The sequence below is a fragment of the Eretmochelys imbricata genome, chromosome 1, assembly GCF_965152235.1.
Source record: "Eretmochelys imbricata isolate rEreImb1 chromosome 1, rEreImb1.hap1, whole genome shotgun sequence".
NCBI classification, from domain to species: domain Eukaryota; kingdom Metazoa; phylum Chordata; order Testudines; family Cheloniidae; genus Eretmochelys; species Eretmochelys imbricata.
The window spans coordinates 334,024,226-334,044,210 of record NC_135572.1 but is presented as its reverse complement, the minus strand read 5'-3'; the positions used below and the strand labels follow the sequence as shown (position 1 = coordinate 334,044,210).

General features: G+C 37.1%; 1 protein-coding gene across 3 annotated transcripts in view; it reads left to right on the top strand.

Annotated features, from left to right (window-relative positions):
- KMT2E (lysine methyltransferase 2E (inactive)) overlaps positions 1-19,985 on the top strand; it is a 120,056-nt gene that overhangs the window by 3,959 nt on the left and 96,112 nt on the right. For all 3 annotated transcript variants that reach the window (XM_077835665.1, XM_077835683.1, XM_077835674.1), the window contains exon 2: positions 15,243-15,427. In XM_077835665.1, coding sequence (XP_077691791.1) covers positions 15,357-15,427 — 71 coding nt within the window. In that variant the 5' untranslated portion in view covers positions 15,243-15,356. The remainder of the gene's footprint in view (positions 1-15,242; positions 15,428-19,985) is intronic.

Genomic DNA, 19,985 nt, shown 5'->3' with positions numbered 1-19,985 from the left:
TTGGAATCTTACTGGCAATTTTTTTTATTAAAAGGTACATTGTTTTTAGTTGGGACTTTGAGGAACAGCAAGAATATAGAAATTGATTTCAAAATTTTAGATTCCTTAAAGGTCTGCAGGATTATCCTTAGAGCCCCAGTCCCCAAGGACTTAAGCACATGCTTAACTTTGTCTAATATGACTTCAGTAGGATTAATTGAAGAGCATAAAGCAGTGGTGGGCAACCTGTGGTCCATGGGCCACACGCGGCCCATTAGGGTAATCCCCTGGCAGACAGCGAGACAGTTTGTTTACATTGACTGTCCGCAGGCACGGCCACTCGCAGCTTCCAGTGGCCACGGTTCACCATTCCCGGTCAATGGGAGCTGCGGGAAGCGACGCAGGCCACGAGGATATGCTGGATTCCTGATTTCTGTGACATCAACACATTTATTTATATTTGTTTATAAATCTCTCAAAAGCAAATTCCGTTGGGACTGTGACCCAGGAACAGGTAGTGCATTTAAACAAACTACGATACAGATACAGTAAGTCAGAATTGATATTAGGATTGAAAGTATATCTTCAGTTTTATAGGGATGTCCTACCTATGTGGCCTTCAGTTGAATTCTGAATACATCTCTTAAGAATCTGTATTTATGTTTTCCATAGTTTGAAAGCTAAAACTTTAACTTCACTGAGAAGCAGGTTTCTCTCTAATTACAATTATTTATGTATTATTTTGTTTCTATTCTTATCAGACACAAACTAAAAATTTAAACAAAAGTTAATCCTGCCTCCTAAAATAACATTTAATTGTCTCTTGCACAAGATTTTGGACCCTCTTCATACTACAAAGGAAGAAATTGTAATTTTGCTGTAATTTCCCAAGATGAAACTCTGCTAATGCTGTCTTTGTAGTCTTGTTAAAATGGAGTATAGCAACAGTTTCTAAAAAACGTATATGTAAATGCTGCTGGACTTTTGTATATTAGCCACTAGAAATTTGTGAGATCACTGAGATTTTTCTTTCAAATTTCATAAAGATTGTTGTGCTGGTAGACAATTACTCAGATAAATTTATAGAACTGTCCATAAAGATGAACTTTTACTATTATATAATACATTTTAAGGATCACTGTGAGCCTTAAGTAGAGACTGCAGTTTATTCTACTAAATGATAACTTATTATTTGTCAGATATCTGGTTACTTTACTGTTTCTCTTTCTTTAATTAAGCCTCACTGCCAAAATATCAATGCCTTGGATCCCTTTATTCAAAGGACTAGGAATATTTTAAATAGCTCAAGTTTGTAAGGTGTTCCAACATATTAACTTTTTTTTCCTTAAAATTTTCTAACTTAACAAGTTTTAGAAATATTATGCTGGATGTAATTGACAATTTTGTTAACTTTCATTATGTCTTCACTAGTCAGTGGAAGATTACTCCTCAACTAGTAGGTGTGGTTATAATAGGGCCATGTTAAGAGCCATCTGTCTGTTACATCAGGCAATTGGTATTCTTTGCCTAGACAGCTGATCATGTCTTAAGAGTTGGTTTGAGAGACTCTTTAAATGGTGTGAAAATATTTTTCACAGTAGATATATTTATTTTGAATTGAGGATCAGTTATCTAGTTGGGGTGGTTCAATTTTAAGTATAAACTTTAAGCAAACTGATAAAACCCCACTTCTGACATTTTTAATAATTATGCAAATTAAAAAAAAATTAAAAATAGAAACTGGAAATGTTTCCTCCCTCAAGGGATTTTTTTTTTTAAGTCATTCACTTCCTGTCCCTGCTGTTTGCTCTCATTCACTTCCAAGTCAAGCACAACAGCTACTTAGGAAGTTTTCTGCATGTTTGTGTTTGCATCCAACAAAGATACCGAGTGGTCAAAAGTCGCAACTCCTGCCTGTGTCATTTGGAAATGCATTAGCCCATGATGGTTTTAACATTCTACAACAGATGTCAGCTCAGAATTATGCTGTCACAATTTGAAAAACAAACAAACAAAAAAACCCTATAAAAATTAACTTTTCTTCCTAAGAAGAGAAAGCACCAAGCTACCAAAATAAATAGAAATTAGAGTCCCTAAATATAACATAATTGCAAATTGAGTAATTTAGTTTTGGATGGACATTGCAACTGAAAATGTTAGTGATCAGTGCAATGTCTTGAAAATGGGAACTGTAGTTTGAAGGGGATTGAAAATGCTTAAATTCTGTGTGCTGTGACTTTCTTGAACGTGGCTGAAAGAACTCTTGGGATTAAAACATGTAACAATATGTATAATGATATTATAACCAAGAAATCTAGCCCAGATTGGTTTTTTTGTATTTATACAAAAACAGTATTTATATAAAACAGTATTTTTTGTATTTATAGAGAGGAAACTGCCAACACTGAGGAAAAATTAAAAATTCCGATTTATTTTAAGGTTTAAAACTTCCAGTCTTCCTGGGTTTGGATTCCCAGACTAAAACGTAAGGAGATCAAACCGTCTTCCAATTCCTGCAGGTTTTCCCAAGACACAAGTGGAAGCTCTAATCCAGCATCTATTCAGACCAAATGCAACATATGGAAGTGGGGTGAAAACTACATGTGTGGGAATCCTATATCAGTGGAAAAAAATTAGAATAAAATAGAGTTTAGCTGAAAGGTCAGTCTTTGACTCAAATGAAATAATTTATCCTCTGTGTATTACAAATTTGTAATACCAAGTGGAACAAAAACTACACCAGAATCTCTCGATACCTGAGAGTTTTTTCCATGCTATTTATCAGCTGAGAGTTGTAATTGTATCTGGTGAAGGCAGTAAAACATTTGGTATGCTTTTGTCTCAGTTATAGGAAATACATGGTTAAAGTTTATTACTTACTTCTGCCTATAATAAAAAAATGCAAAACAACCCACCCCTGATTTAAATACCGCATTCAGAACTCAGATTCGGAATATGTTTCTTGAAAGATTTGTTATAATCAAGAATTTTCAGTGGATGAACCAGTGATAAGTAAACTGTCACACATCAAAGAAAATAAATCCATAGCTTGCCACCCCACTAGATGAGATGTGCTTATTGAATATTGATTACACATAAATGCAGAAATACTCTACTTATTTGAAATGCTCTTTGTGAATTTTGATGGTGTTATATGGTAATGAACTTCGAGATCTATGGAAGCTTTGACTCTGTAGTACACTTTCATAGAGAATAGTTTTATTAACATCTTTAAAATATCCCACTGTAATCTACTGCTCAATAAGTATGTCAGATCATATGTTTGGAAGGAAACAACTGGTAGGAAGAACGATTTAGGAAAACAAGTTTTGTTCTACTGTGTCACTCTTTTACTAATTTTGTTAGCTTGATGTGTCCTATGAGGTCTTGTCTTAAAGCATTTTGCATGTAACAGTAATAGTTATGATACAGAATTATTGTGAATGAGGTGACAGTCACTGTTTAATACAAACCAACCAGTATTTCCTGTAAACTGATAAAGAACAAAATTTTGCTATGTCCATGCTAAAAGAATAAACTTTTCCACCATGCTCGTTGGTTTCCCCCCATTTTACCATCTTGGTTCTTGACTCTTTCTAAATGTCTGGTGTGACATGGATATAGATAGGCCCTCATCTAAGTAGCATTTTTCTCCTCCCTCAAGACAGGCAGCAAATTATTTTTTCCCCATTTTGTGTGGCTTTAGTAGTTACAGCAGCAGACACTAGGTATTTGAGCATCATGTTCCCTGTCTCCTCCCCCCTTTTTTGTTTATGTAGAATAAGTGACTGTCAGAGCTCTGTCTCATTTCTCAGTCTGTTTACCCTTTTAATAATTGATTCTCTCTCATTTATCTCACATTAATTCCAAAATCCACATTAATTTTTATTTCCTTGCTACCATTCACTCTCTTCCTCTTGTATCTTTTCTCTTCCTAGCCTCCATGTTCTCTCACTTTCACTCAGATAGAAGGAGAGAAAAGGGGAAGCCCTGAAGGTTCTCTAGTGGACTTACAGAAGTATCTGGGAAAAGGGGGACACTGATCTCCTTCTACCACTCTGATCCCTTCTAGAAGGAAGCCAGTGGGGCCTTTGGAGCACTCTCCATCCCTTCACCAGTAGGGTGAGGCCCAGTGGAGAGTAGCTTCCTTTTGTGTCAGGACTTAAGTTAATAGACAAAATTACTTCTGGATGGCATTTATACAAGAGTCTTTCTTTTCTCAACTATTTAGGGTTGGCGTAATCTATGTAATGAGCTGGAGCTCTTTGAGAGCTCCAGAGACCATTTTCAGATTGGACATTTGAGAGATGGAGACCTTATTGTTAGTTTTCCCTTGCACAAGAGTCTTAAATTCTCTGAAGGTAGCATTGAAATTGTGGCTTGCTGGTCCTCCATTCCAGATTTATTACTGCCTGCTGCTAGTGGATCGGTGGTTTTTCCAAGCCTGATGGAAACTCATCTTAAGTGTGGAGTTTAGTATTGTTAATATTACACCTACTGATAATGTTGCTTTTGCATCTTCGAACCTCCATGTAAACAGTGGTGAAGTAGTTTCTGAATATAGGGACTCAGTTAAAGGGGAAACCAAGAAGAGCAGCTTTTTTCTGGGGCAGTTTGACTTTGCTAGTATTGAACATAATTTTTATTTATTCTGCTGCATATGGAGGGGTTTTGGTTTAGTTTTGTTTTTCTCCTGTGAAATTCCTCATTCTGGGGTGTCCTGGCTCCTTTATCTTTTCCTCCTTCTATCCCTTATTTTCTGTTCCTCCTTTTTTTATTCATCCTTTGTTCTCCTTAGCCTCAGAAATTTGGAATGATGGGTGCTAGTCAGTTTCTTAGGTTACCATCGTGGGCTACCCAAGAGAGCCAGTTGGGGTCTAAGTCTGGACTAGCAGTAGTCTCTAAATTTGCACTGTTGGGACTTGGCTATGGTAAAGGATATTGTAGCACCTGGGAGTTGAATGTCCCCTTATAAACTCTTAACAGAATCCTTACTGTTTGAGGGCAGGAGGGCTTCCTTCGAGATCTGGCCAAAGGTAGTGTACTTCCTTAGTAACATCCAACATAAATGTTCGTTCAGGGTACCTCGCTTAATTGTTCTACATATCATTGGAATATTCTACACGTGATCTAATCTCTATATTAATATTCCAAATAACCAGACTAGTGTTTATGGAAAACATATTCCTAATATTATATTCTGGACAATGATAAATGCTGTAGTGTAGCCACACCTAAAATTGCTTCTAATTAAGTTTTTCCTTTAGCATAGGTTTTTTTTTATACTTAACAAAATATTTTAAGGGTCGGGAATGAGAGTTTATAATATGCTGGTGCTGCCACTACTATGACATTGAAGGAGGCCATGATAAAAATTGTTTTTGCTAATGAATACAAAACTATATATTAAAATGCTTAATGTGGAGGAAAAATAGGAAAATGTTCATTATCTATGTTCTTGTATGTTTAAAAAGTTTACCCAAAGAGAGAATTTTTAAATATTTGTGCTTAAAGGATGGTTTCTTTTCCCTTTGTGCAGGTGCCTGCTCCCTCTCCTCACTTTCGGATGTTAATATAAGGCAGGGTTGGGTCTTCTTTCAGTTTTTTTTAAATGATTTGTGGCTTTTGGCTAAGTTGTGTTATGCTGAACACCAGCACTAACATTTAGTGTAGAATGGATTTCTTTTTTGCTAAATTTCATACCAACCTATAGAAAATATTATAAATAAATTGAGGGTGGGGGAAGTAACTTTCTGCCTTGGAAGCTTGTTCGCCCATGCTCAGGAGTGGGAGTAGGGACTGGATAACATGGAAAGAAATACACATCTTTTCCAGTGAAATTCGCCTTATTTCTTTTGATTTGTTCACATTCCCTAAAAATGAGTACATGTCCTTTTTTGTTTGTGCTCCTTGACAATTATACAAATAGACTACCTCCAGGAAATTACCACTCTGGTTACCTTAAAATTAACATTACTTTGGCAGTAGTTTTACCCATGGTTTTAGTTGTACATGTTAATTTCTTCTGAGCACATGTACAGAGAAAGAAGTATAATACATTCAAACATTCCATAAACAATTTGCTTTTCCACAGTAATCACAAAATGCATAATGTAGCATAACAAAATTTTAGGAACAAATATTATTCTGAGCTGGAAAGACGTAAAATGTCTATTCAGCCTACCAAGTATGAGTAGATTCCTGTTCAGATGGTATTGATGCCAGGACTTAAATTAGGGAAGCAAAATTGTATTGTTGCTTATGTATAAGAACTAGTGAATTTTCTACTTGCAGCCCATACCTTTTCCCTTCCCTTTCTCAAATCTGCAATTAGAAATATGACATTTTTTCCCTCCCCCCAGATTTTCATTCTGTATTGCTCAGGGAATACCTTCCAGTGATAGTGTATTGTGATTCCGTTTACATATACAATGTGAACTGCAGACAGTCTTAATATGACTGGATCCCCAAGTTTTAAAACATTTAAAATATAATGGTCCTCTTTTTGCTGTATTTTATAGACACTTTAATTTGGAGAAGGTGGTTTTTTTTTATTTGTTGTTAGGCTGTATCAAAATTAGAAGCTCTTGCCTATCTTTCTATCTGCTTCATTTGCTTGTTGGATGCAAGTTAGATTTTATTCTTCAAGCTGTGGATTTATCAGTTATAGAATCATAGAAATATGGGTCTGAAAGGGACTTCGAGAGTTCATCCTGTCCATCCCTGCACACTGAAGTAGGGCCAAGTATATACCTAGACCATCTCGGAAAAGTGTTAGTCTAGCCCAGGGGTCTCAAACTCAATTTACCTGAGGGCCAGTGCCAGTCCACAGATCCTCTTAGCGGGCCAATAATGTCACTGAAGATGGTGTTCAGAAAAGAAAACCTTTATATTTTTTTATTTAGAATTTCTTAGAAATAATAAAGCTGTCATACAACTTTATACAATTCTTCGCCTACCAGAGAGTTTTTAGTGTTTGCCAGACACCTGGCAACGCTTCCGTTCTGTCAGCTTGCTGATGTTTGGCCTCAGTGACTGAGCAGTTGAAACCTTCAGGATTGCAGCAAGGTGTCCATCAGATAGTTGTGTTCGGTATTTTGACTTATTTATATTTATTGTGGGGAAAAAGTGACATTGCCTCCATGGCTGACTGTGCCCAGCAACTAATGATGCTGCCTCTGCCCGGCAACTAGCGATGATATCTCTGTTCCTCTCCCCCAGCCAGTGGGAGTTGTGGGGGGCGTTGCCTGCAGCAGACAGAGCTGGCAACATGGCTGCATGGGTCTCTCCTCAGCGGGCTGCAGTGGGGAGGTTTTCAGGCTGTAGATGGCCTGCGGACCGGGACTTTGAGACCCTTGGTCTAGCCTATTCTGAAAAACCTCCAGTGATGGGGATTCCACAACCTCCCTTGGAAGCCTACTCCAGTACTTAACTATCCTTATATTTGGAAAGTTTTTCCTAATAGCTAACGTAAATCTCCCTTACTGCAGACTAACTCCATTACTTCCTCTCTTACTTTCAGTGGACCTGGAGAACAGTTTGATTACCATCATCTTTATAACAGCCCTTAGTATATTTGAAGTCTGTTACCAGGTTCACCCGTACCTCCCTCAGTCTTTGTTTTTCCTTAAGACTAAACATACCCTGTTTTTTTAGCTTTTCCTCATAGGTCAGGTTTTCTAATCCTTTTATCATTTTTATTGCTCTCCTGTGGACTTTCTCCAGTTTGTCTACCCTTGTTCTTAAAGTATGGCGTCCAAAACTTGATATATTACTCCAGATGATGACTCACAAGTGCTGAGTAGAGTGGGACAAGTTATCTCCTGTGTCTTCCATGCTACACTGCTGTTAATACACCCCAGAATATTAGCTTTTTTCACCGTTACATCAAATTGTTGAATTGTTTTCAATTTTTGATCCACTATAACCCCCAGATCATTTTCAGTAGTACTGTCACCTAGCTAGTCATTCCCCTATTTGTAGTTATGCTTTTGATTTTTTTCATTCCTAAATGTAGTGCTTTGCAGTTTATTGCTTTGCTCTTTATTGAATTTCATCTTGTTGATTTCTGACCAGTTTTCAATTTGTCAAGGTTGTTTTGAATTCTAATCCTGTCTTCCAAGGTACTAGCAACTCCTCCCATCTTGGTGTCATGCACAGATTTTATAAGCATGCTCTCCACTGTGTTCTCCAGGTGATTAATGAAACTATTGAATAGTACCAGACCCAGGATAGACCCTGCAGGACTCCCTAGATACGTCCCTCCAGTTTAACAGCAAATCACTGATTATAACTCTTTGAGTGTGGTTTTCAACCACTTGTGCATGCACGTTATAATAATTTCAGCTAGGTGACATTTCCCTACTTTGTTTCTGAGCACGTCATGTAGGATTGTGTTAAACGGCTTACTGAAATCAAGATATATCACATCTACTGATTCCCTCTTCATCCACTAGACTAGAAACCCTTTCAAAAAAGCGGTAAGGTTGGGTTGGCGTGATTTGTTGTTGACACATCCTTGTTGGCTATTACTTATCACTCTGGTATCCTTTAGGGGCTTACAAATTTATTGATAATTTGTTCCAGTATTTTTCCAGGAATCAAAGTTAGGCTGACAGGTCCGTGGTTCCCCAGGTCCTTTTTGTTCTCCTTTTTAAGGACTGATGCTAAGTTTGCCCGTCTCCTGTCTGGTCCTCCATGAGTTCTTGAAGATAATCACTCATAGTTCCAAGATTGCTTCAGTGAGTTCCTTAAGTATCCAAGGGTGAATTTTGTCAGTTCCTGCTGACTTGTATACATCTAAGTTATCTAAATGTTGTCTAGCCTGTTCTTGCTATATTAAGTTGTGTGTTCCTTCCCTCTTGTTAATATTAATTATGTTAAGCATCTGGTCACAACCTTTTAAAACCTTTTAATGTGACCTTTTTTACTACATGTAGTTTCACCATTTGGAACATAGCATGTGCAAGTCATAAATTTTTTTTTTTTTATTGTGGCAAAATATCCTCAGTTTTTTTGGACATGAGTTACATAATCACAGTATCTGTTTGTGGTGATTTACAAACAGTCTGGTAATAGTTACATGTGATTTCAATTAAGTTTGCCAAGAATGGAGTTTCTTCCAGCCCAAGGCCAACCATGTTGTTCTCCAACTCAAGTCTTTATAGCTCTGTGTTTTAGAAGCCCAGTGTATGGTCGGAAGTCCAGTCTTCTACAAGGCAAATGAAAGTGTTACCAACTTGCTATTTAAAAATGACCTGCAAAAGAGAAAATAATTTGGCTTTTCCCCTCTTCTTTATGATGTATGAATAAGCAGAAGGTTTGAAAGCTTTTCTGTTTCTGCTTCATTTTTACATTAGATATTCAGGTCTTGCAAACTATTCTTGAAAACTATGGTTGGATAGAGAACTATAAATTTTATGATATGCTAAAGATGTGAAACATTAATTTTATTCAGGCTATTTAAAGCTGTAAACTTCTATTTAAGACACATGATGCAGAAACTCTTTTTAAGGGCTAAGTATTACAGCTCCTTTAAGTACTAGAAGAATCAATAGCTGGAAGTTAAAACTGGGCAAATCAAAATAACTCACATTTTTTTAAGAGTGAAGGTGATTAACTAATGGAACAAACTGCTAAGGGAAGTGGTGGTTTCTCCATCTCTTAAAGCCTTCAGATCAAGACCGGATGTCTTTCTGGAAGATATGTTTTAGTCAGACACAAGTTATTGGGCTCAACGTGAGAGTAAATGGTTGAAATTTGATGGCCTACGTTGTATGCGAGGTCAGGTTGAATCATGTAGTAATCCCTTCTGGCCTTAAAATCTATGAAGAGAGAGAGTTGAAAAAGTTCCCAGTGTATATCTATGTCATTCAGAGTCCTCCAACAAAAAAACATGGAAGGAGAAGACTTAACATTCCTATTTTTAAGGACTTGCTTACATGAGAAAATTATAGTGATTTAGAAACTGATATAGCTAAATCAGTGCAACTTCCTTCTGTGAAAACTCTTATTTAGAATTGAGTGCCTTACGTCATCTATAAATAGGTAGGAAATACCTCAAAACCTCAAATTATTATTATCCATTAAAAAAATGGATTAAAGTTGATGTTCCTTTGAGTGTACAACGAGGTATTTCCCCCTCTGAAGTTTGATTATGTTGGGGGCCAGGGGAAACTGTGAAACGGCCTATCCAAAGTGCTGTTAAATGCACTAAGTCAAATGTAAAAATAGACTTCGTTAATTTTTTCAGTTACAGTCATGTGTGTGAGATGACTGTACTGTTTATTTCCTTTTAAGGTCTCTATACACTACGCCAAAAAAAAAAATAAAAATCACTGGTACTACCAACACTTGTCACCGTCATTTCTAAAAAGCCTTATATTCTCATACGCAAATGAGAGTCCAGGTATTGCAACATATAGAGTGCACTAACTTGAGCAAGTTTTTACACCACTCGTACTGGTACGTCCTACAGAGATAAATTGCTAGTGTAAATTGGAAACCTCACAGGTTGCAGTCTCACCAGTATAGCAGGTTCTCCTTGACTTCAGCTCTGCTTTTGAAACACCATGCATAATAAAGGACACAATGAAATAAAAATATTTTAATTTTTATTAGAAAAAGAGTAACAATACAAATCTAGTGAACATCAAAACGGACATCAATAGGAACCTGTCTTCTGCTACTATACAACAAAATCTAAGTAAAGTTAGAACACTAACTTCATTACCATTTAAAAAAACCTTACATTGAAAATCTAAGATGACTGAGATGCATTACCCATGCATTGGACACCTGAAAGATGGTTGGTGGGAGGGAAATTAAGGAACATTATTGAAATGCCATAAGAACACAAACCAGAAAGTGCCCTCCTTCCACCCACCCCCAAAAAGAAAATCTGGTATCTCAGACTTACTACCCCATAGATGTTCCACCCACCACTCGCCTTCTGAGGGGCAGGAACATGCCTTTTTTAATGGTCCTGAGACGAACATGAGAGGAAGAAAAAGCTATTAACCCAACTGAAAAAGTAGGCCTGCAGCCCCCACTCAGCCAAAGTCCCATCAAAGCAATGACAGTGGTAATTTTTAAAAGAAAAGTTAATGCAATTTCAGAAGATATGACCAATTTGCTTGCTGCCTCAAGCACTTACAGTAGTGCCAGGTTAAAAGAGAGTGGGGGAAGAGGGTTCAAATTACTTTTTGCTATCACTTCATTCCATCAGTAATATAAGGACATAGCATCACACCATCTCCACACTTTTTTTTTTAAAAACAATGCAGAATGAATCTATGGGAGTAAGGGCAGAAATGTCAATCTGTGGCTGGTACAACATGAAGAATTTCTTGAGTATTGTTCACAAGCAACACAGGTTTTGGTCCTGAGCTAGCTGGGGATATGTAGGTGTTGCAAAGGCAGTGCATTCAGCTCCTGGTGGAGTAGTTTAAGGGCATACCACCCTCAAATACTACTACAGCTTTCTTTGCTGAGGTAAGGAAGGTTGCTATGTCCTGTAATTTTAAGATGGTGGTGATAAATAATGAAGGGGTCTTGAAAAATCTTTTTGTGGAAAGTACAACATAAGAGTTTTAGATCAGTTATACAAAGTGGATAAGTAGATCTGTCTTCCTCTTAAAGGGAAAGTTCTTTGGCTGTAATATAATCAGTGAAATTTATTGAAGTTCATCATTTTTCTGGTTTTATTCAAAGTGGTTGAAACTGGGCCAAGAATTTAAATGACTAGTCTGCCACTGAAAGACCTACATCTAAATGGTGTGTGTGTGTGTGTGTGTGTGTGATGTCTCCTGACCTATTTTTTTTCCCCCGTTACAACAATTTTGAACTTTAATGGTGCCACTGCCTTTTCTGTTTACATCAGTACTGAATATTCCCTCTGCAGCCCTTCCAATAACTTTTCTGTACTGTTCGGGCACCTCTTGAATTAATACCATAATCACAGCAAAAATCAGTCTAGGTCATTAGACACTAACATGCTAGTAATCACATTTCTGACTTTGGGACACACATTGGCAATAAATCCTGTAGGTTTGTACGCCTTCAGAAAACTAATCTGTTCTCTCCCTGCTTTATTGAACGTTTTCTGATTAGTAGTTTTTATTTTCTTAAGGCTCAGTTTTGCCAGCCACATCTTATACTTCTTCTTATAATCATTGTCCAGACATAGGTCACTTAGTCCAATCCAAATATCTTGTGTACACAATGAGCTTATTGTTGGATAATCTTAGTTGCTTTGTGCAAGAAAATAGACGTGATAGCACATGAGACAGGTGGCATAGTTCTTCTCCACATCCCTTGCACCTCCTCTTTTGTTTCAGCCTCTGCTGATGTGTGGCTTTCCAAATCTTTACAGTTTAATTTTTGACTGCCTGGCTCAACACCACTGAAAATGACAGGCAAGGCAAAGTCACATCCAGACTATAATAACTCTAAAATGTTACCATTGAACCTCTCCATCCCAAACCGTTTTTCAGAATAGGTTTTCCTAGTTACATTCTGGCGTTAATTTATCAGCATCACTGCCTGGGGGCTGACTGGTTCAGTGCATAGGTAACGTGCAGCCTTTCATTTTGTAGCTGCTAGTTTAGATCAAGCTGAGATTGGCAGAGACCCAACCCAATGTTGTTACCATTTGATGACTGTCTAGTTTAAATGAGCGGATCGTTGTCTCAGTCCAGTTTGGTATGAATTGGCACCCTTTTTTGAGAGTCTCAGAAGGGAGATAAGTAAGTGGAAATTGAACTTCACTCAGTTGTAGAGGTGGTCCTTCCAGTTTAATGTTGTAGCCTAAAAGTAGGATAGTGTGAGAATTTGTGCTGCTGCTGCCCCTTATTTGTCTATCTTATGTATTTGCAGTGCATCCATCACCGTAAAGTTTGATGTACTTTTTCTTTGGCTTAGAGGACTTCATTTCTTGGTCTCTCAAGAGCAATAAATTGATTGTAATAAAGTAAAAATTCGTACTGTTCCTAAGATGTCTCTATGTAAAATAGTGTGGTGTCCATGGCATCTGACAAAACATAAACTACCATACTTCTGTAAATAGTAGGAATTATCTTCAGGAGGTAGGTGACCTGACTTCTCTGCAGTTAGTATATTTGGTAATTTGTCTAATGGGCTAAAAAAGACATCTTCTACTCCAACAAGAACAAGAGAGTTGGGAATGGTGAAATATCCAGAGGCCTTAGTCATCTCATAAGGAAGTTTAATATGATCTACTCTAGACTTTTTTATAGTTTATTAAATGTGTCTTTCTAATGTTCTAAGCATGTACACTTTTAAAAATACAAAATCTTCTAATTAGATCAACATCAGTGTGAAGTCCTTCACAATCCACCTCAGGGAAATTCTTTGGAAACCATCCTTGTCAATAAATTAAGATTTCTGTTCTAAAGCTAGGATGCTGTTGAAAATGCCTGGTCACTCGTATGCTCCCTTCAAATCAAAGGGCAGTTATATTAAATACTGCAGTTGATCTTAACTGTTGTGGTATCCAATGCGGAGAAAAGTGGTTTTAAAATAGCCAGAGCCCAAAACCTTTATGACTTTATGGGTCAAAACCAACAGCTAAAACTGCACCCTTAAACAAACTGGAAGCAAATGTAGTTTACTGGGCACAGGAATTGTATGCTTCATCCAAGAAGCACTGCTCAGCAATCTGCATTCTGCACAGTCGAATGTTTGAGGCTGGTCTACAAGTGCATTGCAGTAATTCAATGTGGAAGTAAGGAAGACATGGATAGCTGTGCTGAAGTATATCCCTAAAAATAAAGACTGACAAATGGAGAAGTGCCATCAGTTTGGGGTTGAGATCTTACCTCACTTGGCTAATCACTGCTGGGTAAGTTACTGCTGACTCAGTACACGTTAACTTACTACTATAGTTCTGTGGAGTAGGAACAGTACAGTAATATAATTCTGTTCACCCCTCCTTGTGCTCATATTCTGTACTTTTGTGACACCTCTGCAAAGGGGAAGAAGAGAAGGTTGGAAGCACAGTGTCAGGGAGGTGGGACTTTGTTGATTTATGTATGAGTCAAAATAGATTCTCACTCTCTCTTGTTAGCCATTTTGACTCTTCAGTGCTTGCCAGAGTAAAATATAGCAAACTTATGTTAATCAGAACCCATTGGAAGATTTGTACAATATATAATATTCAGAGTTGTTCTTGAATAACAAGGAGACATTTTGTTAAATAGTCATAAACTGTTGTCTAACTCATCACCTGGAGAAACTGATCTTTGTTCCTTAAGCATGCATGAGTTACTTCACCCCCCTTCTTCCTCATTAAAATGCATTAAATTGAGTGGCTTCACTTTTTCAGTTTTGCATTATTTGCTAATAAACCAAGAGTACAGTAGTAACATTGAGCCTAAAGGTCCAGCAGTCATTTTAATACATGTTGACATTTTATTATTCCATCAGAAATGTTATATAATTTTGTCTATAATCAGACTATGTGAAAGCTCTTCAATGAAAAAAATTAAAAATAACATTGTCCTGTTTTTAAGGATCTCTCTGAGTTTTAAATTATCACGTAGAATTTGGAAGAAAGAGTTAGGATACCTATCAGTTATCCACCACATAATAACCAAACGAAGGAAGAAGAATGTTATTTGCTGAAAGTTGAGTGGGTAAAATGAGAATTGTGGCCATATTAGGTTATCTGGTGGTTTATTCAGTCCATTCTAATAATGGCCAATCATGACTGAAGTGAGAATTTTGAGTGTTTGTGGTGTTACATCTAATTGTATATATGAACATTATGATTTTATTTTCAACAAAATAGTTATTCAAACAGAGTGGTGAATGTTTTTTGTTCATTTATATACTCTGTTTTGTATGCAGTCCTTTACTTTTGAATTCTAAAACTTTGTGGTTTGATCCTATACTGTCTATGTTCATCTTTAGATTTTTGGCTCAGATTTTTTGATTGAAAGTATGGGAAGAAAGCTTCCTTCAGAAGTATTTTAAGTTCTATGAGAGCTGTCCTACTGAAGATTTTTAGGTATTTATTTATTTTTTTTAAAAAAAGCCGATGCTGGTAGGGTAATATACTAAACTAAAGCAAATTTTAAAGGTTTATAATGTTTGCCATAATCTGACTATTTTTTTTGTCTTCATGCTGATAACAAACTGAAATTATTGTAAGATGTCTTAGCACAGGGTGCCATTTTAAAACGCAGCATGGAACTGCCGGTTTAAAATGATTTGTTTTCAATGTTTTTCTTATTTTTAAACAGGGTTTGTGGATGCACTTAGATGTTTGCAATGAGCACTGTGGCTGGCATGCCCCAGTGTTTTGGATACCAATGCACAGGACTCCGTAGTAATCGAATTTATCAGAAACGAACGTCATGAGCATAGTGATCCCGTTTGGGGTTGACACAGCAGAAACTTCTCATTTGGAAATGGCTGCAGGCTCAGAGTAAGTATTTTTAACATAACTGCTAACTTAGTTATTTTTTCTTTTTGTGATGGGCATTTTTGAATAGAGCTAAGCAGACTTCCAATATGTTTTACTTAATAGTTTGAATTTTTAATACTATTTTAATTCATCTTCTGTAGCTTTATTTTTTCTTCACGTCAGTACTCTCTCTCTCTCGCTCTTTTTTTTTTTTAAAAGAACGAAGCAGTATTTGTCAGCAGTTCAGTTTATCAAAGGGGATAGTTTTTAAATAAAATATACTTTACTGCGTTAAAATTTTTTCTCGTGTTGATCATTTTGGCTTCCTTAAAGTACGCATCAAAACCTGTTTGGTTGTATTTAGAGTCACAGATATCTCCTTTGGTGCATGGAATGACGTACATGAAATACTGATCATCCGGAAGGGTGTTTTAAAAAATAAATTTGCGTAGTTTATATTTTTAATTTTTTTATGCATCTGGTTACATTTATTTCTCTCCCAATATTTTAGTCTTTCTATTTGGTAATCCATTGTTTTTGCTTTTTATAGCTGAAGTGGGTAGCTTAAAGGTTTAGGTGTATGTGTGGAATAACTAGACAGACTCCTAGGAATCACAGGTTCAGCTCAGCTCTTCGTCTTTTGAGGTAGATAAAATAGTCAAAACTCCATTTGCTTTGTTCGGTGTCAATCAGATGATACTTAAAGTCTGGCGCAGTCTGTCTTTTGTAGACATCAAAGACCTCATGGCACTCCTCTTAAGAGGAGTCCTATGATTTATAGAATGGTAGGATTGGAAGGGACCTCAAGAGGTCATCTAGGCCAGTCCCCTGCACTGATGGCAGGACTAAATATTATCTAGAGCAGTGGTTCTCACACTTTTGTACTGGTGACCCCATTCACATAGCAAGCCTCTGAGTGCAACCCCCTTTATAAATTAAAAACACGTTTTAATATATTTAACACCATTATAAATGCTGGAGGCAAAACGGAGTTTGTGGTGGAGGCTGACAGCTTGCAACCCCCTGAAGGGTCCTGACCCCCAGTTTGAGATCCCTTATCTTGACTATCCCTGACATGTGTTTGTCTAACCTGCTCTTAAAAATTTCCAATGATGGAGATTCCGCAACCTCCCTAGGCAAGTTATTCCATGGCTTAACCACCTTGATAGGAAGTTTTTCCTTATGTCCAACCTAAACTGCCCTTGCTGCAATTTAAGCCCATTGCTTCTTGTCTTATCCTCAGAAGTTAAGAGACAAATTTTTTTTTTCCTCTTTGTAACAACCTTTTATGTATTTGAAAAAAGTTACCATGTCCCTTTTTAGTCTTTTCTTCTCCATACTAAACAAACCCAGTTTTTTCAATCTTCCCTCATAGGTCATGTTTTCTTGACCTTTAATCATTTTTGTTGCTCTCCTCTGGACTTTTTCCGATTGGTCCACATCTTTCCTGAAATGTGGCGCCCAGAACTGGACACACTACTTCAGTTAAGGACTAATCAGCGTGGAGCAGAGTGGAAGAATTACTTCTCATGTTTGCTTACAACACTTCTGCAAATACATCCCAGAATGATGTTTGCCTTTTTTGCAACAGTGTAACACTGTTGACTCATATTTAGCCTGTGATCCACTATGACCCTCCAGATCCCTTTCTACAGTGCTTCCTAGGCAGTCATTTTCCATTTTGTATGTGTGCAGCTGATTGTTCCTGCCTAAGTAGAGTACTTCGCATTTGACCTTATTGAATTTCATCCTATTTACTTCAGACCATTTCTTCAGTTTGTCCAGATCACTTTGAATTATAATCCTATCCTCAAAAGCACTTGCAATCCCTCCCAGCTTGATATTGTCTGCAAACTTTAGAAGTGTACTCTCTATGCCATTATCTAAATCATTGATGAAGATATTGAGCGGAACCAGACCTAGAACTGATCCTTGTTGGACCCCTCTTGATATACTCTTCCAGCTTGACTGTGAACAACTGATAACTACTCTCTTGGAGCATTTTTCCATGTAGTTATGTGTCCGCCTCATAGTAGCTCCTTCTAGGTTGTATTTCCCTAGTTTGTTTGAGACGGTCATGGGAGACAGTATCAAAAGCCTTACTAAATTCAAGATATATCACATCTGCCACTTCTCTCCCTATCTAAAAGGCTTGTTACCCTATCAAAGAAAGTTATTAGGTTGATTTTTGACAGGATTTGTTCTTGACAAATTCATGCTGACTGTCACTTTATTACCTTACCTTCTAGGTGCCTGCAAATTGATTGCTTAATTATTTGCTCTATTCTCTTTCCGGGTACTGAAGTTAAGCTGATCGGTCTGTAATTCCCTGGGTTGCCCTTATTTCCCTTTTTATAGATTGCCACTATATTTGCCCCTTTTCCAGTCGTCTGGAATCTCTCGCATCTTCCATGACTTTTTGAAGATAATCGCTAATGGCTCAGATATCTTCACAGTCAGCTCCTTGAGTATTCTAGGGTGTATTTCATCAGGCCCTGCTGACTTGAAGACATCTAACTTGTTGTATTCTTGCCAATCTGATTAAAAATATGTCCCTGTCGTTGTATGGTGTGCTGAGCATGGTTGCCACTCTCCACACCAAAGGTAGCTGCATATCCATGATGTTTGTGGATTCTTTTGGGATGAAATATAGTACAAAATATTTTTCATGGAGTACAAGTGACTGATTTTTTTTTTTCATTTACACAAAGTAGTAGTATCAGCACCATCCAAATGATCTCAGCATGTCTAAGAATAGCATTTGTTAATTTTTGTGTTTCCTCTTTTTTCTTTGCATTAGCAGAGTATGTAGCAATGCAGTGGGTTTTGACTTTGGCAGGGGGTGAGGGAAGTAACCCAAAAAAATAAAATCTTGCCTTTATATAGAGAGAGGGTCTCTGTAATGCACAGTATAATATATGTGCTTATAAATCTTAGCGATGATTATTTTTAACAAATAAGTCAATGGGAGATGCTAGTTACTCAGCATTTTTGATCATCAGACTGTTTATTTCAGAGCCGAACTTAAGTCACCTATTTTTGAAAAATATTAGGTCATATGTAAATTATATTTAGAATCCAGTAGGAAAGTCAAATTTTGGACTTATAACTTGTTTCTTTCTAGTCTTTTGAAAGAACTTGCATTTTGAAACTTGCCAATAGACTGACAGTCACAATGAATATAATTAAATGTTCTTAATCTTTTTCCTTAGGCGTCTTGCCCCCACCCTCCTACACATACAGTTTTAATTTTGTCCTGTTGAAACGATACAGCTTTCATGGTTTTGGACAGTTTAAGAACGTATTTGCATGGTTTAGGTGTTGGAAAAATAGACAATTTGTTTTTACATATTTTCTTTCACGCTTCAGATCTCCTGAAGAACTTCCAAAGTAATAAGATATTAAGTAAAGGCAGTGGGGTAGGTTTCATCAAGATAGATGAATTGGACATTGTAAACTTGAAAAATGGCTTGCATGCAGCCTTTAACATTAAAACCTGTTGAGTCAGGGTGGGGAATTTTCCCTAAAACATGAGTGTTTGGTCTTAATTTCTATGAAGAGTGAAATGAGTTTCCTAGTTTTCACCTGGAAAGCTTTTAGAGACTGGGCTTAAGAAGACATCTGTTAGTGTGCCTTTCTTGAAGGGTATCTCCTTATGTTGCATAATCTATCCTTTTATACTTAAGACCATGTGAAGAGAATAAGTGGCAAGAGATGCACAAGCTTATGCAGTCAGTATTGTAGGCTGGTTGACATGCCACTATTTATGTCAGGAAAACCAAGGATTCTACACTGATGTTTTAGTGACAACAGAGAATCCAAGACTTGCTTCAGCTAGAGTTCAAAACTGAGATGCTTCCAACAGCCAAAGCCTAGAAAAGGAGTGCTAGGTTTTCCTGGTTTTGAAAAAGTAAAGAGCCAAAGAAAACAGCTGCATGTATGTGTTTTCATTTTTGTTTTTTGTGTTTGTGTCCTGCACACTCTAGGGGCATTAGGTGTCTGTTATTAGTTAGGCTGATGAGACCGCATGTGTTCATTGGTTGTAATGTTGAAGAACTTAACTGCTATCATGGCTGCAAAGGCTTCTGGGGGTCAGGGGCAAGATTTTAAACTCTGAGTTGCTGGGTGCTTTGTGGGGCATCTGGAATAACTTAAAATTTCCATTCTTGAATTTGAACTTCAGAACTCATTTAGTTTGTGGATTTGTCCAGGATCATGCACAGAAAAGTTCTATTTTTAAAATAAAATGTAGGAACAGTCCTCCCCATCACCGAAGAGGACTGCTTAGAAGCATGAGGCAGGTAACATCTTCTAGTGGATTTCCATCCTATAAGGGCAGTACGTATGTCCCTTATTGAAGGAGGCAAATGTAGAAACTGATAAGCTCTTACTTGCAATTGCTGAGCTCTTAAATAGGGTTCATCAGATGGAAAATGAGTAGCCAAGAGAGAAGAAGCTGTGGAATATATAGAAATAGCAAACAGTTTTATTTAGTTTTCCTTGATCATAACTAATTTGTATTATGTCAACTTAAAATCAAGGGGGAAAACAGAATACATGATAGATGGTATACAAGAAC